This window comes from Chiroxiphia lanceolata, chromosome 18, assembly GCF_009829145.1.
Source record: "Chiroxiphia lanceolata isolate bChiLan1 chromosome 18, bChiLan1.pri, whole genome shotgun sequence".
In the NCBI taxonomy this organism is placed as follows: Eukaryota; Metazoa; Chordata; class Aves; order Passeriformes; family Pipridae; genus Chiroxiphia; species Chiroxiphia lanceolata.
The window spans coordinates 14,654,342-14,677,001 of NC_045654.1; the positions used below are offsets into that span (position 1 = coordinate 14,654,342).

Below are 22,660 nucleotides of genomic sequence, written 5' to 3' on the forward strand. Positions count from 1 at the left end.
CCCGCCCGGGCCGAGCTCCGGGGCGCTGTGCGGGCGGAGGCCGCGCCGTCCGAGCCGGGCCCGTTCCCCGCTCTCACCTGAGCGCTGAGCCCTTAGTGCTAGCCCCGAGCCCTCCGCCCGCCGCCGCCCCGCCAGGCCGCGATCCGCCCGCGTCCCACACGCCACCGCGGCCGAGCGCCCGCCTACCCCGCGCCGCTCTATGGTCCGGGCCCGCCGCGGGAGCAGCGAGAGGAGGGACAGAGCGGCCCCCGCCCGGGCCTGGCGGACCGGGCCTGGCGGACCGGGCCTGGCGGACCGGGCCTGGCGGACCCGGCCTGGCGGACCGGGCCTGGCGGACCGGGCCTGGCGGACCGGGCCTGGCGGACCCGGCCTGGCGGACCGGGCCTGGCGGACCGGGCCTGGCGGACCGGGGGAGCGCTGGAACCCGCCCGCAGCGGGGCCCGATCCTGCTCTCGGTGCGAACCCTGTGGTAGGAGAATAGCCACGGGGAAATCCAGCTTTCTGCTGTCACGCCGTGGGTAACATCAGCTGGTTGGTTTTCAGCTGCTCATTCACACAGGGAGCAAATTTCTCTCCCAAGCATTGTGCAGAAGTTCCTTGTCTTACTGCACTGTGGCCTTTCCTCAGGCATTCCCTCGGGCTCAGGGACGGTGTCACCGCCGAAGGGGCTGGGGGGACTCCAGCAGAACAGCCTGGGCTGTCAGCGATACCGCAGTCAGCGTACGGGAATAAATCACTTTCTCACGGGGAAACTGTTACACAGCCCAAACACTCAGCACTGTCTAAGCTAAAACACTGTCGGCAGAAGTTCAGGAAAGGCTTTTTCCAACCTTCCACCTGCAAGAACTATGTCCAGGAAAGTTCCTGGCAGTCCATCCACACGTTTTGCAGAGGGCAGTTTGTATGTGTGACCCTGCAGGAAATCCTTTGACTTACAATTCTGAACACCAAGCAGCACATTTCTGTTCTTTCTGCATTTCCATCCATAAAGCAAACAGGGTTGCAGCTCACAACAGGAAAACGTGGAAGTGAAACAAATGCTGCTGAAGGCAGACTGGCATTATTTGCTAATTCCCATTGTGCTCATATTATCAACTGTGCATTGATGTAATCTGAGTAAGAACCAGATAAAAGCCAACGAAAGCACAACCAAGTCCCGTTTCTTGGGACAGAGTGCAATGTTGTAACACCGAGTTCTGTTACACAGTAAGTCCTTGGAGGAGTTAAAGGATGGAATTTCAGTCTTCTTTAGAAATTAAAGTATTATTTAAAATTACTCCATGGATTTCCATACAGATGTTTTGTACTATCAGCAGAGGAACAACCAAGGCAGTTTTTTTCTTTCACTAAGTTAGAACACTGTGATGGACACAATGTTTTCACACCTGCACTGCTATTACAAATAACTCCCATTTGAAGAAATTATAAGATATTAACACAGACAATGCCAAACCACAGACTGCCATTGACCCAGAGTCAAGTGGAAGTCTGTGCTTTCCCATGCCTGTCACTCCTTTCCTGTGGCAGGATTTAGTGCAAGGGGTGAAGCAGCCCCCAGGGGTTCCAACAGCCCGTTATTGAGGCAATAGGGGTGGTGTTCCCAGGTCCTGGCTGGACCAGATCGCTGACCAGCTGCCCCACAGAACCTTCAGGGGAGTCACAGTCCTCCCCAAAAGTCCCACTGTGCCAGACAGTGATGTAAGGAGGGGCAGCTGGGGTAAGAGCAGAGGTCAGCTGCAGGCTCTGCAGGGCCCAGGAGCAGATGCTGAGGAACAGATAAAAGCAGCTCCGTGCCTGTTTCCTCCCTGCACTCTGGAGCTTGGCAGCTTCCTGAGCCAGGGGTTTTATCTTGGTGGTTCTCTCTTCCATGAATTTTTCTCCTTGCTTTTTGAACCCATCTCGACTCCTGGCATTGCAGAGCATCCTGTGACAGTGTTACAGAGTGTTACGCACTTGGAGAAAATGTGCTTTGTTATTTTGTAACCTGTTACGAGACTCCTGTGAACCCACAGTTGTAGGAACTCCAGGCAGCAGGACTGGAACTATTCGGGGTGTGTGGCTAAGAAGTGCTGAGAACTGCAGACACCTACAGCAAATGCAGGCCCACAAAACACATCCTGCATGCTCCTTGCTTCTCACCCCAGTATTAGGGGTGAGTCCAAACAGAAGAAGTGGTTCTATTGGAGACTGTTCTTCCTAAATGGTTAAAGAGTCTAGAAAAGTTCATGCTGTGAACAGCAGTGACTGTGAATCACTCATTCCCAGAATTATTATTTCTGAAAGAATTTTGTTTAATTCTTCCCTTGGAAGTTCCAATGCCTTTTATAAAAGTTCCTGATACATCTGGGTTTACATTTTCAAAAGCACAATTAAAGTCCTTCCTTGAATTCAAATATTAACTTTGTGTGGAGTCACATCTTAGCACATTAGAAATACCTCATCCATTCAGCAAAAGACATTATGTGTCTTTTGTTTTGGTCCTTACCAGAGAAAATGGTGTCTTACTGATTATAATAAAACAAATACAACCCTATAACTGAAAACTAAATTGAGTTTTAATAGATAAAACAACTCCACATTCCTTGGCATTATTTCTTTTACATTAAAGAAAAAAAAGTTATGCTGCTTAGACAAAATAAAACTGTCTTTTTTCTGTTGTAGGATCCCTTTTAACTTGATTATCTTTTAATTCAGTCTGTTCCTCACATAGCTGGATGTTTGAAAGTTGAGCCTAAATTTTGTGTGATTGCTTTGATGGCTGCACTACAAAAGCAATTCATGAAGATACTGGCCCACTACTGTAAGACACTGAGCATCTTGAACTCTCCCAATCCTCCCTGGAGATAAAATTACTCAAGTCCAGATTAAACAACTTATTCTTATCCATATGCATAAATTCTTTTCATTTCCATAAGGTTTCAGTTGGTGTTTGATTCAGAATATTTGTGTGTGCTTTGCCAAGTTACAGTACATGGCTCCAGGTCCAAGCCTTTTAGAAATAAATACTCAAGAGCTGCACACTGTAGGTGACATCCTCTGTTAAAGGGTTACCAGAGAAAAAAGTAGTGGATGTCAGAGACAGTAACTTAGATATTCCCTGGGTTAATTTTAGGATTTGGGTGTGCTGATAGGCAGAAATTTAAGGGCAAACTTCCCACTGTCTGTTCATCTTTGGTAAACTGCTGATTTGATCAAAATGCTCTTCTGTGTAGGGCTGGATCTGTGGAATCACTAACAGGGAGAACCACTCTAACATCTCACATTTTCTGTGTTTTTATAGATGTGCTGTGTCAGCAATCAGAAATAACTGGCCCATGGAAAGCTGGTCTCTGCTGAGCCCTTCTGAAGCCCTCAGCTCAGAGCTGGAGCTCTGGCAGGGCACAAACAGGAAGCCCCTATCTGTGGATGCACCAGGATCTATTGACACAAGCTACTTTGCAAGTTATTTGCAAATCCATAAGAAAACCTGCAGCAGATAAGTATTTTCCCTTGCTGCAAAAAGAATTCCCAAACCTCATTTTTAGTGACACACTAAAGGAAATGAAGATCGTGTTTGACTTACAGCAGTCTCAGAGTGAGACAGAAGTGTTTCTTTTGCATTTACAAGCATGTACAAACCCTCCTTCTCAAGATGTTACTTGTGGCAATGAAGAAGCAGTAAAAAGAACCTACAAATACTCTCCAGTGTTAGAGACATTTTACATCTTTTCACCAATGACAGCCATACTTTCCTCTTACTGGTAACCACCTTCACTTTTGAGAAGGAAATCATGATTGATCAGACAGATACATGTTTTTCCCAAAACCAGGGCTTGACTCAGACATGTCTTATTAAGAATAGGGCCAGCACTGCTGAGCAGTAATCACTCACAATGAGAGGAGATGTGCCAAACCTCCCAGGTGTGCTCAGGAATGCAGATTTCCTGGGACACAATAGAAATGTAGTACCTTTCCCATCACTAACCCTGAATGGGTTTCAGTAACTTCATGGTCAAGCCTTTACCAATTACTTTCAACATTTGCAATGTGTATTTAAAACAATGGCACTTGTCCTTGCTGACTGTTGTTTACAGACTGACATCTGTCTGTCAATCACCATGTGATTTCCCAAAAATTCCATGGGAGAGAGATCTGCCAGGATCCTGGTACACCACCATCTGTGGAAGGAGGCAAACCCTGGAGAGGATAGAATCAGCCTGCAGTTCTCCTGAAGGAAACGTGCAGTAGGATGGAGCATTAGGCATGAAACAATGTGTATTTCCTATAGCCCCTGCCCTGCCTATCCAGGCTTTAACACATTCCCAGGACCTGTCCCTGGCATTAAAGAGAACCATTTGAGTGGCATGGCCTCAGCATGTGCAGTGTGATCTTTTGGTGAGCAGGATGATCAAACCTTTTCTGCTCACCTGCAGGCGTGACATTCTAGGCTTTGGGAAGGGGCTCTCATTCACCACATCAACTGTCCTGAACACCCTTGACACAGCTATGGTGTCCAGTGACACTGCAGTGTTCTCTGGAAAGCCAAACTCAGGAAACAAGGAGCTGAAGAGGTGGGTGCACAGCTCCTCCCCAGTGCAGCCCAGCTGGTCCTGACCAGGGTGACGGGAAATGTTCCCATCAGGGCCTGCTCTTAGAACACAGAGACATGGAGAAAATTCCAACACTGGGAAGCTTCAAATGATGATCAAGAAGTTCATGTGCAGAGGAATTCGAGTAGGAAGATGTGGAACTTGGTTCTGATGATGGTTTAGCACAATTAATTCCCTCGTTCTGTGAGGAAAGTGCTGTAACACTGTCTCAGTGTTCCCAGCCAGACCCAGGCTCCTGCTGCCTCCAGGCACAGGGGGTGTGTAAAGCAGGGCTGGGGCAACTGTTTGGAAAGGGATATAAAGCAAATATATGAAGATTGGAAGCCTTTATCACCTCTTTCACTACTTTCCCAACTATATATCTGTTTCCTTCTTTTCTTTTCCCTGAGCCTTGTCACATCACCACTGAAGGGAACAGCAGAGTGGGCACCCACTTCTCAATCCTGAGGGGCAGCAGCAACACTTGTACTAAAAAAAGTGTTGAATTCTTCATCATTAGCACCAGTCACTGAGCACTACTGGTTCCTCTTGCAAAATTCTGGCCTGACTTTTAAATCACTGTTTCTCTTTGCTCAAAAGATGATCTAAGAGAGGAAGTAACAATTTCATGTTAACCACTTCTGCTTGTTTCCAAAATAAATGATCTTTAAATAAGTACTCTGGTGGAATTGTGCACTTTCATTTTGTAATAACCTGCTCATTTGACAAGGACTCATTCCTGCGTGCCAGTCTTCTGATGTGTAACACTGGTCTGAAGACACATTGGCACTGCTGACGTGCAAGGGCTTCCTGAAGCCCTATCTTACTGTGGAATGTGCACTCAAACTCCAACTAAATCTCTTCTCTTAGGAAAAGAATTGGAGTTTAAAGGATAATTCCAAAAGGAGTAATCTTCACTGAGAAACCTCAAGCTTTCTAAATAAAGAACAGTCCTTGCCTAACCACTCTGTATTTGTAAATCTCTTTGCCTTTATTCCAGCACTAATTAGAATACAAAATATGGCACAAAATCAATCTCTAATAGGATTCCTAATTCTTCACTTTTGCTTATGTCTGATCCAAAAGTTATGGTAAGCTCTCTCGAGATCACTGGGCTTTCAATTAATCCTTTGACTCATACTCCATCTTATTCACACAAACAATACTAGGTTTGTGCATAAGATTGATCCTAAATGTCATTTTCCTCTCTGTCTTCTAGATGCTTAATATTTTAGGGATGAGAAGGAGTAGAAACACTTGGGTAAGGAACACTCTAAAAGTTATAAACCAAGTGTGCTCTGCAGGCTACATTTCAGGTGCCCAAAGGCAAATCTATGCCAGCATTGCTGGTGGGATGCCTTGGGGCTGAGCACAGCCCTGGCAAGGCTGGAGGGCACAGCACTTCTGTGCCATGGGACAGGGTTCATAGCCCAGGACAAGCAATGTGGGGAGAGCCTGGACCCCCCTTAGCAGCCCTCCCAGTTACTCTGAGCCTGGTATTTGTCCTGATTATGTCAGGAAAAGAGCAAAAACACAATCACCTCTAATCCCAAAGCCCCTCTTGCTATAGCATGGCTCCTGTGCAATTGTTCTCAGCTTGAATACCACTTCCGCCCATTTTCACAGGCTGTAAAGCCCCTCTAAGCATCCCCCCAGAATAATTTAATTAATACACAGCTGGAGCAGAAATAGATGGAATTACATGAATGGCCATTTGTTAGAGTTACTTTGCTGCAAGAACATTGTGCTTTGGAGTTTAAAGGAATCCAGACTTTTGCAGCAAGGATTTAACTTATAAGTGGCGATTTTCTTTACTTAACATCCCAAGTAAAACATCATGCTGATGTGTGTTTCCTTTTAACAAATGGAACCCTTTCATTTCTGAGAGTTTAATTTTCAGTGTTGTGACACTGAAAAATCAGAAAGCAGCTGTGCTGGAGCTGGTGGGGTCCTCAGGCTCCCCAGCCTGAGTCACTCAAGGTACCAGTAAGTGAAGTGAGCAGAGGGGGAGCACCTTGCACCCTGGGCTCATTAAAGGTGGTCTGTGCAACAGACATTTGGGATCAGGGAATGGAGTAATTGAAAATGGAGGTTGTTGCCAGTAGCCAGGATAAAAGCTAATATCTGGGGTAAGGAAAAGGAACAAACAGACAAAGGTGAAATACCAGCACGGGAAATGCCTGCAAGCAGAAAGGTCCAGTTGCTGTGTGATTATTAAGCATGCATTTCCCCAGAGAAATAATTGCCTTGGATTAAGTGATTTGTAGGAATCAGTTGCTGGGTTACAGGTAGCAAGGAAAGGTGGGGTGAGGGCTGCAGAGGTAAAACAAGCCTTGCAGTAGTTTCCCTTCTCAGCCCCAGGGCCCGGGCAGCTGCCCCGGCCCCGTCAGTGCCTCCCGCGGCACAGGCCATTTATCGGAGGAAATTCAGAGTTCCGTGCTCCCGGGCGAGTGGCAAGGGTGGGGCTTTCCTGTGCTTGTGGGCTAAGATAACTGGCATTTCTCCCCCCTTTCTTGATTGTTCTTCTGTGTCGTTTTCTATATAATCGTTATTATCATCATAAATACAGATGTTATTCCATTTCAGTCTGTGCTCTGGGTTTCTTCCTGTTCACCTCTGAGATATCTCTGTCTCTGTGGATGGTTCTTTTGCACATTCTCCCCTCCCTGACACCAGGGACTCTTCTGAGTGATTGTAAGCAGCCTCAGTTTGACAGACTGCACAGCCCCAGTCACACATTCCTCCTGAACTTGCACACTGGAATTTGCAGTTTTGAATAATTGAAGTAAACTGTATGTATTTCATATACAGCTGGAAGAGGAGATAAATCCTCTGAACTCCATTTGCCAGGCAGTCTTTGTTAGGAAGACATTTTCCATGCTAGAAATGTTTACAGCTCCTCCTGCAGAGATAATCAATGGAAGGCTGCAGTCGTCATGTGTCAGCATGTCCTACACCACAGTCCACAAAGCTGCTCATGTTCTTTGGTTTCCTTTTTTTGGGTGTCTTGTGGCTAAAAGCTTTTCTCCTGGCTGGGAAAAAAAAAAAAGAAGTGAAAGGCCACATCCAGTGTACTGTGACCTTGTTGTCATCCTCCTGTTACTATGCCAGGGTCTTCTGCAGAAGAGTCACCACTCAGGATGTACTCGGGGCACTGCCCCGTGTCAGCTCAGCAGGCACATCCTCAGCTGGCAATCCATGTGATTCCTGTAACCTTTGCTTATCCTTCCTTCTGCTGCTTCTGCTTCGCATGTGGACTTTTCCATTCATGCTGCACTCATATCAGCCTCAAGATTTCCATCACAAACCTCTGTATGCCACAGTACATGCTGTAAGTTACTGTGCAACAGAGAAAACCACTTATGTAGGGGCAGGAAATGTGTTATTTTCAAACTCTGCAATCTCCTCTACACTAGGATACCTTGGGCTAGTTGAAACTGAATCCACAAAAAGCCAAACCAATTCTAAAGTCAGTGTGAACATAACTTTCAGTTTTGTCTAAAACATTTAAACTTACTGCAATCAAAATGAGCCTTTCTCAGGGCAGCCGGTGGAAGCCCCTGGGCACAGCTCCGTGTGAGTGCTGTGAGCAGCTGGTGGGGTCGGTTCTCTCTGAACTGGAACACAGCATTCACACCACGAGCACTCGCTGCCAGCCTGGGGGACTGTGAGCTGTGAACCAAGGCTGCTTTGCAAGAGCAATCCAAAACACCAGTGGGCCATGAAGAGACTGTAGCAATTACAATCTCTGCATGGCCTGACGATGATACCTCTTGTAAATACACCCTTTTTGATATGGGCACATAACTCATCAACATACCATAAAGATTCAAAATGTACTCAAACTATTAAAAGAGTAAAGTCAAGTTTGAAATCTTTGTGGTGACATATTTAAATGGTATGCTTTGCTCTAGGCTCCAGTATCAGAAAAAACCATTTCACACTTGGTATAAGCTAAGAGCAATTATTCTTCCTGGACCAAACTGAGAATCTGTCTACTGGTACTGACAGGTGACATGCAGATCCCACGTTCAAAGCTCTTCCATTTTCAGGGTGGTTCCTAAGCATTGTAAGTGAATATTTTATCCTGGAAGAGCAACATTAGAAATATGAGCAAACGTGTAGGCAAATGCCACAGTATTTTAGTTATCTATTTAAGTCTCACTTAAGTAGAGAATATGAGACTAATTAGTTAAAAAATGTATTTTGAAAGTATTTTTTTCTGTCAGAATTAGTGGGGCTTGTCTGTCTTCAAGTACAGACATCTGATAGTACCATGGTTGTGGGTTCAATCCCTGTATGGGTTATTAACTTAAGAGTTGGACTCGATGATCCTTGTGGGTCCCTTCCAACTCAGAATAATCTGTGAAATCTGTTTGGTCGTGCTTTTTTAATTTTGCCCGTCCCAGTGTGCAGGAGAAAGCCGTGCAGGTCGGTCAGCACACTTAGTGTTCTGGGAAATGATCAATTAGACTCTGATAACCAGGACTTCCACACTGCTGGGTGCCTGCGTTGGGGCAAGACCTCTCCGAAGGTCTGGCCGCGGACTTTATCAGTAAACAGGAAATACACAGATAGCGGCACCGAAAGGAATTCGAGCAGATGAACTCCGCGAAGAGACGCCCGCAGCCCCGCGCTGAACTGGGAGCGGGCAGCGTCGCCGCGAGCTCCTCCCGGAGCACGGGGACGCGTTCCCGGCTCCGGCGGGACCCCCCGGGCAGGAGGGAGCCCCGCACGCCCCCCCGGCCCTGCCCGTGCCCCGGGGCGGGCGGTGCTGCCCGGCAGGGCAGGGCGGGGGGCGGAGGGCGGGCGCCCCGCGGCCCCTCAAATAGCGCTGCCCGCGGCCGCGGCGCTCAGAGCCGGCTCGGCAGCGCGGGGAGCGCAGCGCACCCGCCCCGTCCTGCCCGCGGAGCCCCCGGGACGGCAGCATGACCTCGGCGGCGCTGGAGATCCTGGGGCTGGGGCTGGGCATCCTGGGCTGGGTGGGGGTGATCCTGGCCTGCGGGCTGCCCATGTGGCAGGTGTCGGCCTTCATCGACGTGAACATCGTGGTGGCGCAGACCTTCTGGGAAGGGCTGTGGATGAACTGCGTGGTGCAGAGCACGGGGCAGATGCAGTGCAAGGGGTACGACTCCATCCTGGCGCTGCCGCCCGAGGTGCAGGCGGGCCGGGCGCTCACCGTCGTCGTGGCGCTGCTGGGGCTGGTGGCGCTGATGGTGACCGTGGTGGGCGCGCAGTGCACCAACTGCATCCGGCCCGGCAAGATGAAGTCCCGCATCGTGATCGCCGGCGGAGCCATCTACATCCTCTGCGGGGTCCTGGTGCTCGTCCCGCTCTGCTGGTTCGCCAACATCGTCATCAGCGACTTCTACGACCCCACCGTGCCGCCGTCCAAGAAGCGGGAGATGGGGGCCGCGCTCTACATCGGCTGGGCGGCCACGGCCCTGCTGCTCTTCGGGGGCTGCCTCATCTGCTGCTGCTCCTGCTCCCAGCGCGACGAGACCTCCTTCCCCGTCAAGTACTCGGCGCCGCGGCGGCCCACGTCCAACGGCGAGTACGACAAGAAGAACTACGTCTGAGCGGGGCCGCGCCGCTCTCGGCCCCGCGGGGACACGGACACACGGCCGCGGGCCGGGAGCGCCAGCGCTGCCCTGCCCGGAGGCTCTTCCGAACGGGCACCCCGTGAAGCGGCGGCCCCGGGCAGGGCAGCGCCCGGCGGGTCCGGCCGCTCCGCTGCGGGCAGCGCGTCCCCGGCCGGGGTGACCGAGCGGCGCGGCAGCCGCGGGGCAGCACCGGGACATCCCGTCCGGGCTCCGCCGCCCGCCCGGCTCCCGCTCCCGGCCGTGCCCCGGCGATGCCCTGAGACTCGTGAGTACTTCGCCGCCCGCTCTCGCTGCCGGTGCCTCTCGGCTGCTGGGACCGGCATCGGGTGTGCGCTGTCGCCCAGGAGGAGATTCCCATCCGCGTTCTCCCTCCTGAAAGCCCGCGTCTGGCGGCTCCCGCTGCGGCTTTAACTGAGTAGGGGGGTTTTGATCTTCTGTTCGGGCAACTAAACTAGGGATCCTGTCCAAAGCATGTCACTAACCTTGATCCTTAATCCCACTGGCTGTTTGGAGAAAGGTATTTGACTTTCTTCATTTGTTTCAGTCCCTCAGAGAAGTGAGTTGGTCTGTGTGTCTTTGAGACCTTGAAAGAGATTTCAGGTGGTTGCTGTCCTTTAGTGGAGTACAAACCAGATTACACCAGGTTGTCCCTTGAAGTTCTTCATCCCCTCTCCTCCATCAGCTTATGCTCTGTTTTTACTTGAATATGAACTCATTGCCAGAATTATCCGAGGCCTAGATCCAGAGATCTGAGAGATCACTGTATGTCCTGGCTCCAGCAGGGCCTCTGCTCCTCTCATCTGCACTACAGGAGATTGGAAGCATAAAAATTGCCCCAGATACTGATGGTTGGGGGGATGATGCTTTTGTGGCCTTCTTGCCAAGCCCCGCTTGCTGCCAATTTTGAATTGTGTGCTCAGCTGGACGTGCACTTGGTTGGCTCCCCACGATGATTTTGTTAACACATGCTTTCCTTCATTTACCAAATCAAGCAAAAAATTGCTAGAAGAATTTTACCAAAAATATCTTGACTGAGACTTTACGTCAGCTGATCAGGAGATGTGAAGTCCTGGCTCTCACAGCTCTCAGCTCCTGTGCCTTGCCCGGTAACACACTGCAGACTGGAAGGAAGAATATATCGGGCAACATAACTCTAATTTTCTGAGCTCAACACCTGCAGAAATTTGCCACAGCCTGGAATACCAGCTTACACTTCTCCATTTTACACTGCAGAGACAAACGTTTTTTCAAGGGAGGGGTTAGGGGGATGTGTGAAACTCCTCCACACGAGTTACTTGTTACATCAGCACAGGATCCTGCTCCTGCCCGTGGCAGCCTCTGCATTGCCATAAGGAGATTTCTGCCAAGAGCCAGTGAGGAAATGTGCTGTTTATGTTCCTCAGAACACAACACTACAACCTCATGGGTCCCTCACAGTCCTGTAGCAGTACAGTGCACACCTGACCTGAGCATTAATGCTTATCTTTCTGATATCTCCAAGACTGGTGGACTAATCATAACTGTGGGTCTGTGACAGATTGACATGGACTGTGTTCCTGCCTTGCTTAACAAACTTAAAACCCCGGGGGTATCAACATGTTCATGGACCAGAATAAGACTAAAGCCTTGACCCTGCAAATTGTGATGTTGAATATTGAGCACATGATTTACCCTTTTAAAGATAACTGCTTTCAGTTTTTAAACACATAAATAGCAGGGTCTGAGCCCATCAGAGAATACAAAAGCAGAGCAATATGTCTACAATTAGGTTTTTTCTATAAAGAGGTGCAGTTCTTATATTATCTGCATTTAAATAAAAGCTGTAATATTTTTGTTATGATGTGATATGTAGTTTTGGTACAAGAATGAAATATTCCATATTTCATCATTGCAACTTTTTTAAACAGTGTAACCTTGTAAACCTTGTAAAAATGTATTTAAATGCATATATTTTGCAAGAAATCTACCAAAGTTGGCTTGCTATGTGGTTTGGTGCCTTTATTTGTTTCATGATTATTTTTTACTTTAAATGATAACGTCCAACTGTATTTGTCACCCAGCCCATAGACACGCTACACCCTCACTCAGAGCTCTCTGATGTCCAACAGATATCAGCCCAAATCCTGGACCTCGCTCTTTGGTCTCCAGTTAAAGAAATAAACCCCCCTGGCAGACGTGTCTGCATGTCTCTGTAGAGTAGAGCCTTCAGAAGTGCTGCAGAATTTGGGGTCTGTCTAAAAGATTAGATCTTTCTGGACAGTGCTGCACTAGAATTTCAAATCAAATCAAAACTGGTGTCTGTGGTAGAGGGAGGAAAACCTACACCTTAGAAGGGAATTTTCTTCAACAAGCCAAACTTCTTGATACGTTTCTTTGTGTCATGGCAGGGCTGGATCCTCTTTAACCAAAATCTGAACCAATTACACAACAAGAGCTCTTGGAAGAAGCCAGTGCTACCTGTGCATGTGCTGCCAGACACAGCATCATCCCACCAGAATAACTCACTGCTGGTGGAACAAGGTTTTGCTGAGGTCAGTGGGGCAGCACCCAACAATATTGCAGGAAGTGGGGCCCATCTTGGAAAGTGTTTTTATATTTAATCTCATCCTTCTTAGTTGTCGCTGTGCTTTACAAGATAACCCAGATGTTACTGTTACTGATAGCACTGGCTTCCAGGTAAAAGTCAGCTGGTTTTCCCTGTGATTTGTTTTCTAAGAGCAAAGACCTGGACCTGAACTTAAAAGCTTGGAACTGCTCAGGATCAGGCCTGAACCTCACCCCAATGAAAAGCCTATAGCACTTGTTTACTATTTTTATTTTGTATTTATGTTTCTCATAAAAATAAAAACATGTAAACCAATCCCTGAGCAGGGGTGCTGTTTTTTTCGTGGAAGACACTGGATTGTTTGGGCTCAGGAAGATGGGTATGACATTGGTGCCCAAAGGGCAGCCTTTCCCTGGGCTACCTTTGAGGGCAGAGCTGGGCCACCTCTGGGGAGAAGAAAGGGCTGCTCCCTCCAGAGCAGGCAGCACCTCAGCTCTCCACTGAACCCCAGACAAAAGAGAGCAAGAAGCAGCAGTTGGTCTTGTGATGTGAGCACATTAGGAAGTGGAGTGTGAGCCCCAGCTATTTTCAGAACAGCTCTAAGCTTGAAGCTTTTTAAGCTTTCAATTCTTACACGTTTAAACTAAAAGGCAAAAAAATCCTGCTGCTGCTTGGATCAGCCTCAACCTGACCAATACCCTAATCCTTTCTGCCAACCATTTATTTTTTTTGAAAAGTGTATTCAAGCTGGGGAAAAACATTTTCACAGATGCAGCAGAATAGAACCTGCAAAAATAATGACTGGTAAAGGAAACTGTCCAGGCTAATTGCTAGTGGAGAAATTTGCCTAAGTCACATGACTGCCAGGGAGGACTTTCAATATTTCACAGATTACTTTTTTGCAAGATTTTCAAGCTTTTCTAACAAACTGTAGCTTTAAAAATGAAGAAAAAACGTCTTCAAAGCCTTCATTTTGCAGCATTCTTGCCAGCTGGGTTGAGATTAACAAAAGCTCCTTGCCACCCTCCCATTGCTGTGCACATGCTGAGCTGGAAAAAGGGTGTCTGTCAGCTTGGCCTTTGTCCTGCTAAACGAACCATTTCATAGTTATGAATTTGAAAGTAACCTGCAGTTCATACCCTGCAAATCTGGTTAGATCCTGTCTGTGCAAAGAAGGGAAATGCAACAGGCAGGGGGAAAAGGAAGCTCAATCAGTCACGTTTGCTGCAGGATGTTTAAGGAAATGTTTCCTTTTCCTGCACAAAGATGTTTGTTGGGCATCTGCTCTTTAGGACATACTGCAACATTTTACCCTTGCTTTTATAAGTCTGTCTGGTAAGACACAGCAAGTATTCCTGCTGTATTAGATTAATTGGGAGAGAGCAGATGAATTCAGGACAAATACTGCCTTTGTTTTCTGTAGCCTGATTGTGGCAGGACAAATCAGTCCAAAAGCAGAGCCTCAGGAGGGTCTCATATTTATATTTTGGAAATAACTGAGTTCTGTCACTCTTGTTCAGATCAGCCCTTTGTGTGTGTCTGTGCCTGTGACTGCTCCAGACTGTTCCTTGCTGGCTCTCTGCAGGAACAGGCTCTCTGTCTAGAAAACCCCTCCTTCCCCCTGCAACTTCAGTTATAAGAAAAGGACAATTTCAACCACTGCCTCACTGATAAAACCTCCCATGGCAACAGCAGGGGCTCTGCAGTTGCTTGGATACACAAGCCTTGCATCACCTTTTCATTTCCTTGGACACAGATTGAGACATCATGAATCAATTTAAGTGTCTTTTGTCTGGGGCATTTTGGGATCTTGCTTAGGGCCCCGAGCTTCCCCCTCTTTCCAGAGCTCACCATGTAGCTTCGAGCCACAGTCTGGCAGGGAAAGGTGGAGAGTAGCAGGGCTCAACATGGAAGCACAATGTGATGCTGAGGGCACCTGCCCAGGGCTCGTGCCAGTCTTCTCCCTGCACCCTGGCCACTGGTACACTGCCCTGAGGCAGAGCTCTGCCTGCACTTTGGGTGCTGATCACCCTGTTTAAACAAGCTGAGGATAATGGGGGAGCACATCACACAAACTTTACCACTTATAACGTGAAAATACTCATCAGCATCACAGTCTGGCTTAAGAGTAACATAAAAAAATGAATATATGAATGAGCTTGGATGTTAAACATCCTGAATAGAGTTAACTGATACATTTACTGAACTACTGCCTTTAGCTACTTGATTTGAGAACAATGAGATCATACAGCATGGGGAACTGTACCTACAGCACTAATTAAAGCAAAGAACAGGCTTTGAAACCACTATCTAGCTGTTTTGGTTTCAGTTTACAAAAGGACAAAAATGAAAAACACACCTAACTCCACAACCTACAGTCTTTTCAACAAGGCATACAAATCTCATTACATTAATCATGGAGAGTAAATAACAAGACCACCTCCAATACCCAGTATAGAACAGTACAAAAGGATTTTGATTAACTAGAAAACCAGGTAGAAAATAAAATAAGCTGCATTTTGTACTTTGATACTCCTCAGAGCATCTTGAATGGCAAGGGGCACTCCCATTGACTCAAGCCCTGGCAGCAGCTGGCAGGGAATTCAAAGCAGGTACAAGGTGCTCCTGAAGCCCAGCTGACATGTCGTTCACACAAGGTATTATTTCTTTTGGGGAAAAAAGGCTTAGTTTAGGCAGGCTGAAGTGCCTCAGTGCTATTATGGACAGCAATAGTGGTGGATCCATCCCTTGCTACACCTCAGCTCCAAAGCCAGGGAGGTTCCCTCCTGGTGGATCCTCCAGGCTGCCCCAGCCCGGCAGAGTTTGCTCTGGTGTGCACAAACACAGCAAAGGAGACCAAGCCAGCTCATGTTTATTTACAGTGGAGAACAAAAGTAAATGTTTAAAATAGCTGATTTTTCCAGGCAAACAGCAGATAACCCTTTCAGAAGTGACTCAGATCCAGAGAGCAAGCTGTGAACTCGGTGCCAGCTGTAACACCCTGTGCATCACTGGCCACATCCTGCAGACGTTCCAGGGGGTACAGTTTAGGTCTTACACATTCTAGCACCAGCTGTGCCACAATGAACATTTTTTTTTTAAGATAAGCAGAAGATTCCCATGGGTCGAACAAATGCACTAAAAGCTAGGAGATGCACCAAACCAGATCCTGCAACAACAATTTTAATCTGGTAGCAAAAGTAGTTTGCAATGTTAAATGCACTTTGGATTTCAGCTGCCTGTGTTCTAAAGTTTCAGCCAAGCAGGTTATCTGACAGAGCTCAGCGTGACATTCCCCTTGGTCCCTCACCAGGTACTGTGACAGCTATTCTAACCACACGTGGGTACCTGTGGCTCCATTCCCACTCTCAAACACGTTCTGAGCTGAATCCATCCCTCTCTGTTACACTGACACACAACTCATTAGCATAAACTGTATTTGCTATCAGAACACTTCCACAGAAGGTTAAACCCTTAGAGAATTTAGGCTTGGGCACGAAAGATCATTCAGGAAAGAAAAATGGGCACTTCTTGACAAGAGCATATGTGAAATCTCAAAATGGTCCGATTCACTTTCAATACAGCTTCACATATTCGAGGGATTGGGGAAAAAACCAACAATCACAGTTCTTATCGGGGCTAACAAGTGCCTAGCACGGCAGAATTCCTGCACTGTGTGTATTTTTAGATTACTCTTCCAGTTTTAGTGTTCTGTCCTTATTGTGTATCTTTTGTTAGAATTAGGATATCTGCTGCAGCAGCCTGGATAACCTTTAGCCCGAGCTACAAAACCTTTAACAGTTTCCAATTATAACAGCAATCTTTCATTCTATAATGCAAATAAACCCAAATGTTATCTCCACACAGAAGACTCACCAGAATACCCAATGACTGCAGAATGATTTCACCATTTTTTTCCTCTATAATTTCCTGCTATTATTTCATTGGAGATGACTGCCAAGATCCAAGCAACATAATACATTTCACTGTTTACATTTACTTTATTTTTGTTATACTGCTGGCATTTTAAAATGTTGACATGTAAGACTGAAGCTTTAAAAATTTAACATCTACTTGAATCCATTAGGTTCTTGGAACCTCAACTTATTTTTCAGCTGTCCCATTTTCTCCTGATTCTTTTGTCCTGTCCAGTTGAGAATATCTATATGCCCAAATACCTGCCAATTTTTTAAAAGTCCTAACTCCCACAGATTGTGCCATGGAAGAGAGGTTTTTGTTGTTCAAAAAGATATAAGACACACTGATGTCTTTTTTCAGATATTTGGAAATAATTTCTTCATGTAATCTTTGTCTGTCTGTAACAAGGTGGATTGAGCAGCAGCGTAGAGAAAGAGTTATTTGCACTGGGTGGTTTTGGAAGAAACCAGACAAAGGCACTGCTAAATAGATACTGGATTTTCCTGGAAGCCAAAATCATACTAAGAGGGTAGGGGTAAAATGCTGTTGTTTGGATAACATTAAAAGAGACCCCTTGTCTACTTGGGGTTATTAATGACCACAACTATCCAAGTCATCCATATCATCATTACAGTGTCCCTCCTAAAGGAAAGCTCTTATCCATGGCATCCTGCCCAGATTCCTCAGAGCTGATTACATTCTTTGTAACGTGCACTTTTAGTTCAGCCCAGCAATCCTGCCTTTACACCTGGACACTGTCTGGGCTCATTCCATGCTGCCATCTGCCACAAAGGCTGATCATCAGTGCTGGGAAGAACAGTCCCTCTGTCTCCTGCCTCTCTCACAAGGTGGTAGATTTCTTGGCTTGCTGTCTGCAAAATGCATTCACAGCCTTGTAGAAATGGCTTTTGGCAGATTGCAATGCAAGTATTGAGCTCCACTGGTGTAGAAAACAAGTCCACATCAAAGGCAGGGTGGGAGGGGGCAGTAAATTGTAAGACAAAGTTTTTCACCCTCAGCAGTTACTGAAGTCTGAGTCATATCACAATATGGAATTGAGAATTTCAGTTTTAGTATCTGTTGCTACCCAGGAATTTGTACTATGAAGAAAAGGGCAAACTGCAATTCTTCTCCTGAACCAAAATGTCTTGGGCCTGTCCTGACCCAACACTGCATTTTGTCCCTTCTGTAAGGAAAGGATGGGGATGGGCATATCAAACACCTGCAGACCAGACACCTCAGCCACTCTGGAAAAGTCTAGAATCACAAGAATAACAAAGCTACAGAGAAGGCTCCAGACAGAACTGAAGGACCATCAACTCAGAAAAGAAGTGACAGCAAGCGAAGAACAGCAGCGATGAAACCCAAGGGAACAGATCCCACAGGACCAGTCATGGACCAGCCACAGCCTGACCCCTCCCTTGCACTGGCACATTTGCTGCAAGGAGGGGACTGGTTAAGGACACCAGCTGGCTGAGAGCAAACCCACAGGAGAATAAGCAGTGGTTTTCTCTGTCTGCCCAGAGCACTCCACACAGCAACACGGGCAGGCAGGACAACAAACACAGGAGCGTTTGAACTGCTGGGGAACTTCACTGCGGGACCTCGAAGTGAGTTTGAATCAAACAGAAGGGTCTTAATGCAGAGGAATAAAAAGAAAAGTCATAATGAAAGTGCTTTATAATGAGCAAAAGTGGGGTAAGACACGACCCTGTGTAGGCACCAAACTGAGTGCCCGGGGAGACAGGAGAATACAGACACTGCACCCTGACAAATGGTAACAGGAATGAGTCTGGCAATGCAGAGGAGTCTTTCCAGGCCAGAGGCAAAAACTAAAGAGCTCAATTAACTTAAAATGCAAAGGTAGAACTAAAATTGATTTGTTTCAGAACTATATCCAAGCTGAAGGTACAACAAGAAAGGTTTTTTAACAGACTAGAAAGCAGTACATAGAACACTGTGTGGGTAAGGTGGTGAGTGTCCTGGACAGGGAGGGGGCTTTAAGACTGATTTCAGCAACATACATGTTTTTTGTTCTAAAAACAAAAGGATAGAACTAATATGAGTGATTGGACACCAGATAAAACCCAGCACAAGTTCCTAAATACAGATGGCATGACATGAGACTTGATACTGCTTAGCTAATTACTAATTGATCTGTCAGAGTCATGTCCTTTTGGGTCCCTGTCCCTTTGAGTGAGGCACTCTCTAACATCTTCCCTGATGAAGGAAGAAGGTGAGGCAAAGAGGAAACAAAACCAGTTCGAGGTTTAATGAAATAAAAGACCACAAATATGTGCTGAATAAGGAAAAATGAGGGGTCATCACATTTTTTTCCTAAGGGCTGTAATCAGGGAGGAGGAGGAGTAGCAGCAATTCCTAAATAGTTTCTGCCAAGTCAGTGCAGTACTCTTGGAGCCACACACTGTATTGCTGTCTTGGAAAGGCTCAGACAAGATACCCTTTCTAAAAAGGAATCATTTATTGCTTATTTGGAGATAGTGGAACAGATGAGTGAGCAGATAGATTCATATGTGGAGACTTGTCAGAATGGGACATTGGCCAAGAGCACAAACAGTATCTGTGTTTGCTGGCAAAAGTTCCCCATGAAGAAGAAGAGGGTTGAGAGTTTATTAGATAATATGAGAAAAAAAAGACAAGCAATTAAGACAAACAATGCTGGCATCAGCTTTTAACCATTCCAAAAAAGATATATCTCTTCTAAAAAGATCTTGTTGGCTCCTATCATCCATTTGTGCAAAGAGATGGGGGTTTTCAGACTGGCTGGATGGTCCCTGTGCAGCTGTGCTACATTTCATTCCCCTTTTGTTGCAGAGGCAGTTTAGTGGGACACACTCCCATATCCCATTCCCTTTCCTTGGTTATTCACAGCAGAACCTTTCACTTAGCATTTCTAACAGCCATGTAGTGCTGTCATCTCAGGAAATGCCTGGCTGTATTCACTGCTAAATCAGGCAGGAGTCGTGCTGGCAATTCAAGGAACACCTCATCAGAGGGAAAAAAGCAATTGCTGCTGAGCTATTGTTTTCCATTTCATTTCACACACTCAAAGAGCTCTGCTGACCACCCAGTGGGTGCCCTGAAACACAGATTCCAAGACACCTTCCTGAGCTAGAAAGGCAAACCGGATTTACTGCTGGCCCTCTATTGTTACTCAGTCTCTCTTTTCCTGTTAGTTCTTTATTTTCTATTTTTGCACTTCAGCCTGTCATTTTCAGCCCTTTTCAGGTTCCCTTCTCAGTTTTGTATGCAACAGTTGGAAAGCTCTGTCTCTCTGACAGTGTGCTGTGCTCAGGGAGATGGCTGAGGGGATATTCTGCAGCAGGAGCCAGCAATTCAGCGTGAGTCAGAAAAATGAGTCAGAATTCAGTAGCCTTTGCAAGGAAAAAGTCTCATAAAGAGGATGTGTTCATTAAGTTATTGTTCTAACTACTCTGTCCTTAACACTGATATCAGCTAATCTACTCACACAGCTCCACTGCAAGTGGAACCAGCTGAAACAACAATACTCTTCCCCTTCTTCATGTTCATGAAGCAGCACAGACTGGATTTGCAAAGCAGGTAACCCTATCCAAGAGCCCTGCATGAGCAAATGCTGGTTTTCTGGGTGTGAACAAACTACTGCCAAATAACAGGAAAAGAAACCTAAACACTGAGGGAGATTCAGCCCTTTGGAAGGTAGTTCAGTGTAACATTAGAGACAGATAACATGGGCAGAAAAACCTCCCAAGGAGAGGAAACAGGCAGGCAGAGGGAGACTGCAGGATGGTTTGGCTTGTCCTCAGGGTGTTTTAGGGGGACACTCTTTCCCTCCCCAGAACAGACGTGTGCATAAGGGTCTTGAAAGGACTGTGCCCAATTTTTCAAAATGTAACTTTTACACAGTCCAGAAGTGGTGCTGCTCTGATAGCACACACTTGCAGTGCCAATAACCTAAAGAGTAATGCCTTTTACTGACAACAACTATAAATAATGAAGAACCAACTGGGGTCTGTGTGCTTAGAGTAGGAAACATTTTCAGCCATGAAGATTTTGGTAAATGAGAAAGTGAAGCTTGAGATGACAGATGCTGCCTTTAGTGGCTTAAACTTCCCAAGGAAGACACCACTATGAGCACTGAGTGTTGAACTAGTCTAGTACTAGTTATCTGAACCGTTGATTTTAGATTAAATTAAACCTGAGTATTGATCTAACCTAGTAAGCAATGAACACCTAATTGAGGCAGTCAGACATGGGCAGTGTAAATGCACTGAACAACCTCCAGCTCTGTTTAGAAGGCACTTCTCTGAGCAGAGCAGTGTGTGCAGTGTTGCACCCACCAAACCTCATCCCAGAATTCTCAGCTAAAGCATCAGGTTGCAGAATTGTATTACAGCACTAGTTCTGCAACTGCCAAGGTCGAGATCTTGTTTCCATTGACTTGTGAATTTTTCTCCATGCTCTAGGGTCTGCAGGACACCCTGAAGAGCCTGGAGAACTGGCTTGCCTCAGGAGACTGCAGGGCAGCAGCATCCCAAATCTGCCAGCGTGTCAAGGAAAGCTCCCCAGCCACCTGCCCCACCACAGGGGATCAGCCAGACACAGCCCAAGGCTCTCCTGAGTTTCTTGGAACTTGACAGTTCACCATCGAAAAAGCTCAGAAGAAAACTGTTTGGAGAGCATCTCTTTTTGTTTATTTAATTTATTAATTTTAACAGCTTCCATATAATGTAACACTTCCAGTTAAAAGAGGCTTCCCTGAAGGAAACACAGCAGCCTCAGGAAAACACTTACAATGCTAATTTTTTTAAAGATGAATGTCACCCTGTAAAACAGGGAGAGGAAATTTTGGTCAGTGCCTGTGTCTGAGCAGAGGAACACGGGAGGGGTCCAAGGTCAGCTCGGAGCTCAGATCATCCTCAGCCCCAGAGCTGCTGTTCACAGACTCTGTTCTGGGGGCATAAGGCACATGGCCTTGCACAGATCAAGAATGTTACCCTTTCTAAAGGAAGATTCTTCACCATCTCTTTAGAGCTTTGTCCTGCCAACTGCCCCAGCCCAAATCCTGTGACTTTTCAGGTGATCTATTTGTGATAACTGTAACAGCAGACACAAACCAACACGATCCTAAAAGCACCAATGGTTTCTCAACATCATCCCTTGAAGCAGAATAATTGTAGGTATTCATACAGTATTATAAGATTATTTGCTACCTCCTAATATTAAAAATATGCCATACTGATTAGACCTACTTTGGCAGTATTTTAAAAATACAGACCAGGTCTCTTAGAGGAATGACTTAAATAATCAAGTCCTGTTTATTCCCCTCTTCTGAAATGCCACCAAAAAGGAGGCTGTAACTCAACAAAGAGGAGCTTTTCCCAAGCCACAGAAGGGAGTTATACCCCTCTTTCTACCTCCACTTATCCAAGACTGTATCAATTTGAAAATGAACTTATTTAGAGACAAAGGTCATTTTTCCTTCCAGTTCTGCAACACGCTGTGTAACATAATACAGAAATACTAAGGAATGCACCAATCCTTTAAAAAGAGCTACAACTTCAAATATTCAGGCAGACTGCTACAGCAGACAGTTGCCATATGACAGTGTAAGAACCTGATGTGTATCCTACAGTCTTGTTATTTGAGTCCTGAATTACTACACTGACCACAGTAATGCTTAAAGAAAATACCATTTTACATTTCCATTCCTGACCAGCCAGACTCTCAGATCAGACAGCAGGTCATTATTAGTGGCATACTTATTTCAGGAGCCCCTTGGTGACTTCTTTCAGCAACTAAAAACACACCAAGAGCTGACTGTCCCTGTGAATTCTTTCCAATTCAGTGGCAGGTACCTCTGATTTTCCACTAACATGCTGCAAATGAATGATTGAATGAAAGTAAATTCCACTGAGCTAAACAGTGGAAAGAGACACCAACACCACAGGGACTGAGAACACAGAGAAGCTACAGCAATGAGAAGAAACGACTCTAAGTGCTTCACCCAGTTAAAAAGACAGCAG

General features: G+C 46.3%; 2 protein-coding genes across 3 annotated transcripts in view; one reads left to right on the plus strand and one right to left on the minus strand.

Moving 5' to 3' along the window:
* The window catches only part of LOC116795690 (septin-2), a 35,517-nt gene extending 35,319 nt beyond the window's left edge, over nucleotides 1-198 (minus strand). The window contains exon 1 of one of the 2 annotated variants that reach the window (XM_032705572.1): nucleotides 78-198. The gene's annotated coding sequence lies outside the window, so the exon portion shown is untranslated. The remainder of the gene's footprint in view (nucleotides 1-77) is intronic. The other variant, XM_032705575.1, reaches the window with a different exon arrangement.
* Nucleotides 199-9,423: 9,225 nt separating this feature from the next.
* On the plus strand, nucleotides 9,424-13,031 carry CLDN5 (claudin 5). Its single transcript, XM_032705576.1, has one exon. The coding sequence runs from the start codon at nucleotides 9,497-9,499 to the stop codon at nucleotides 10,145-10,147; it is 651 nt and encodes a 216-aa protein (XP_032561467.1). The 5' UTR covers nucleotides 9,424-9,496; the 3' UTR covers nucleotides 10,148-13,031.
* The last annotated feature ends 9,629 nt before the right edge of the window (nucleotides 13,032-22,660 follow it).

Bases quoted from the DNA above. Each gene is read 5' to 3' on its own strand.
- CLDN5 (XM_032705576.1), top strand. From the start codon at position 9,497: ATGACCTCGGCGGCGCTGGAGATCCTGGGGCTGGGGCTGGGCATCCTG.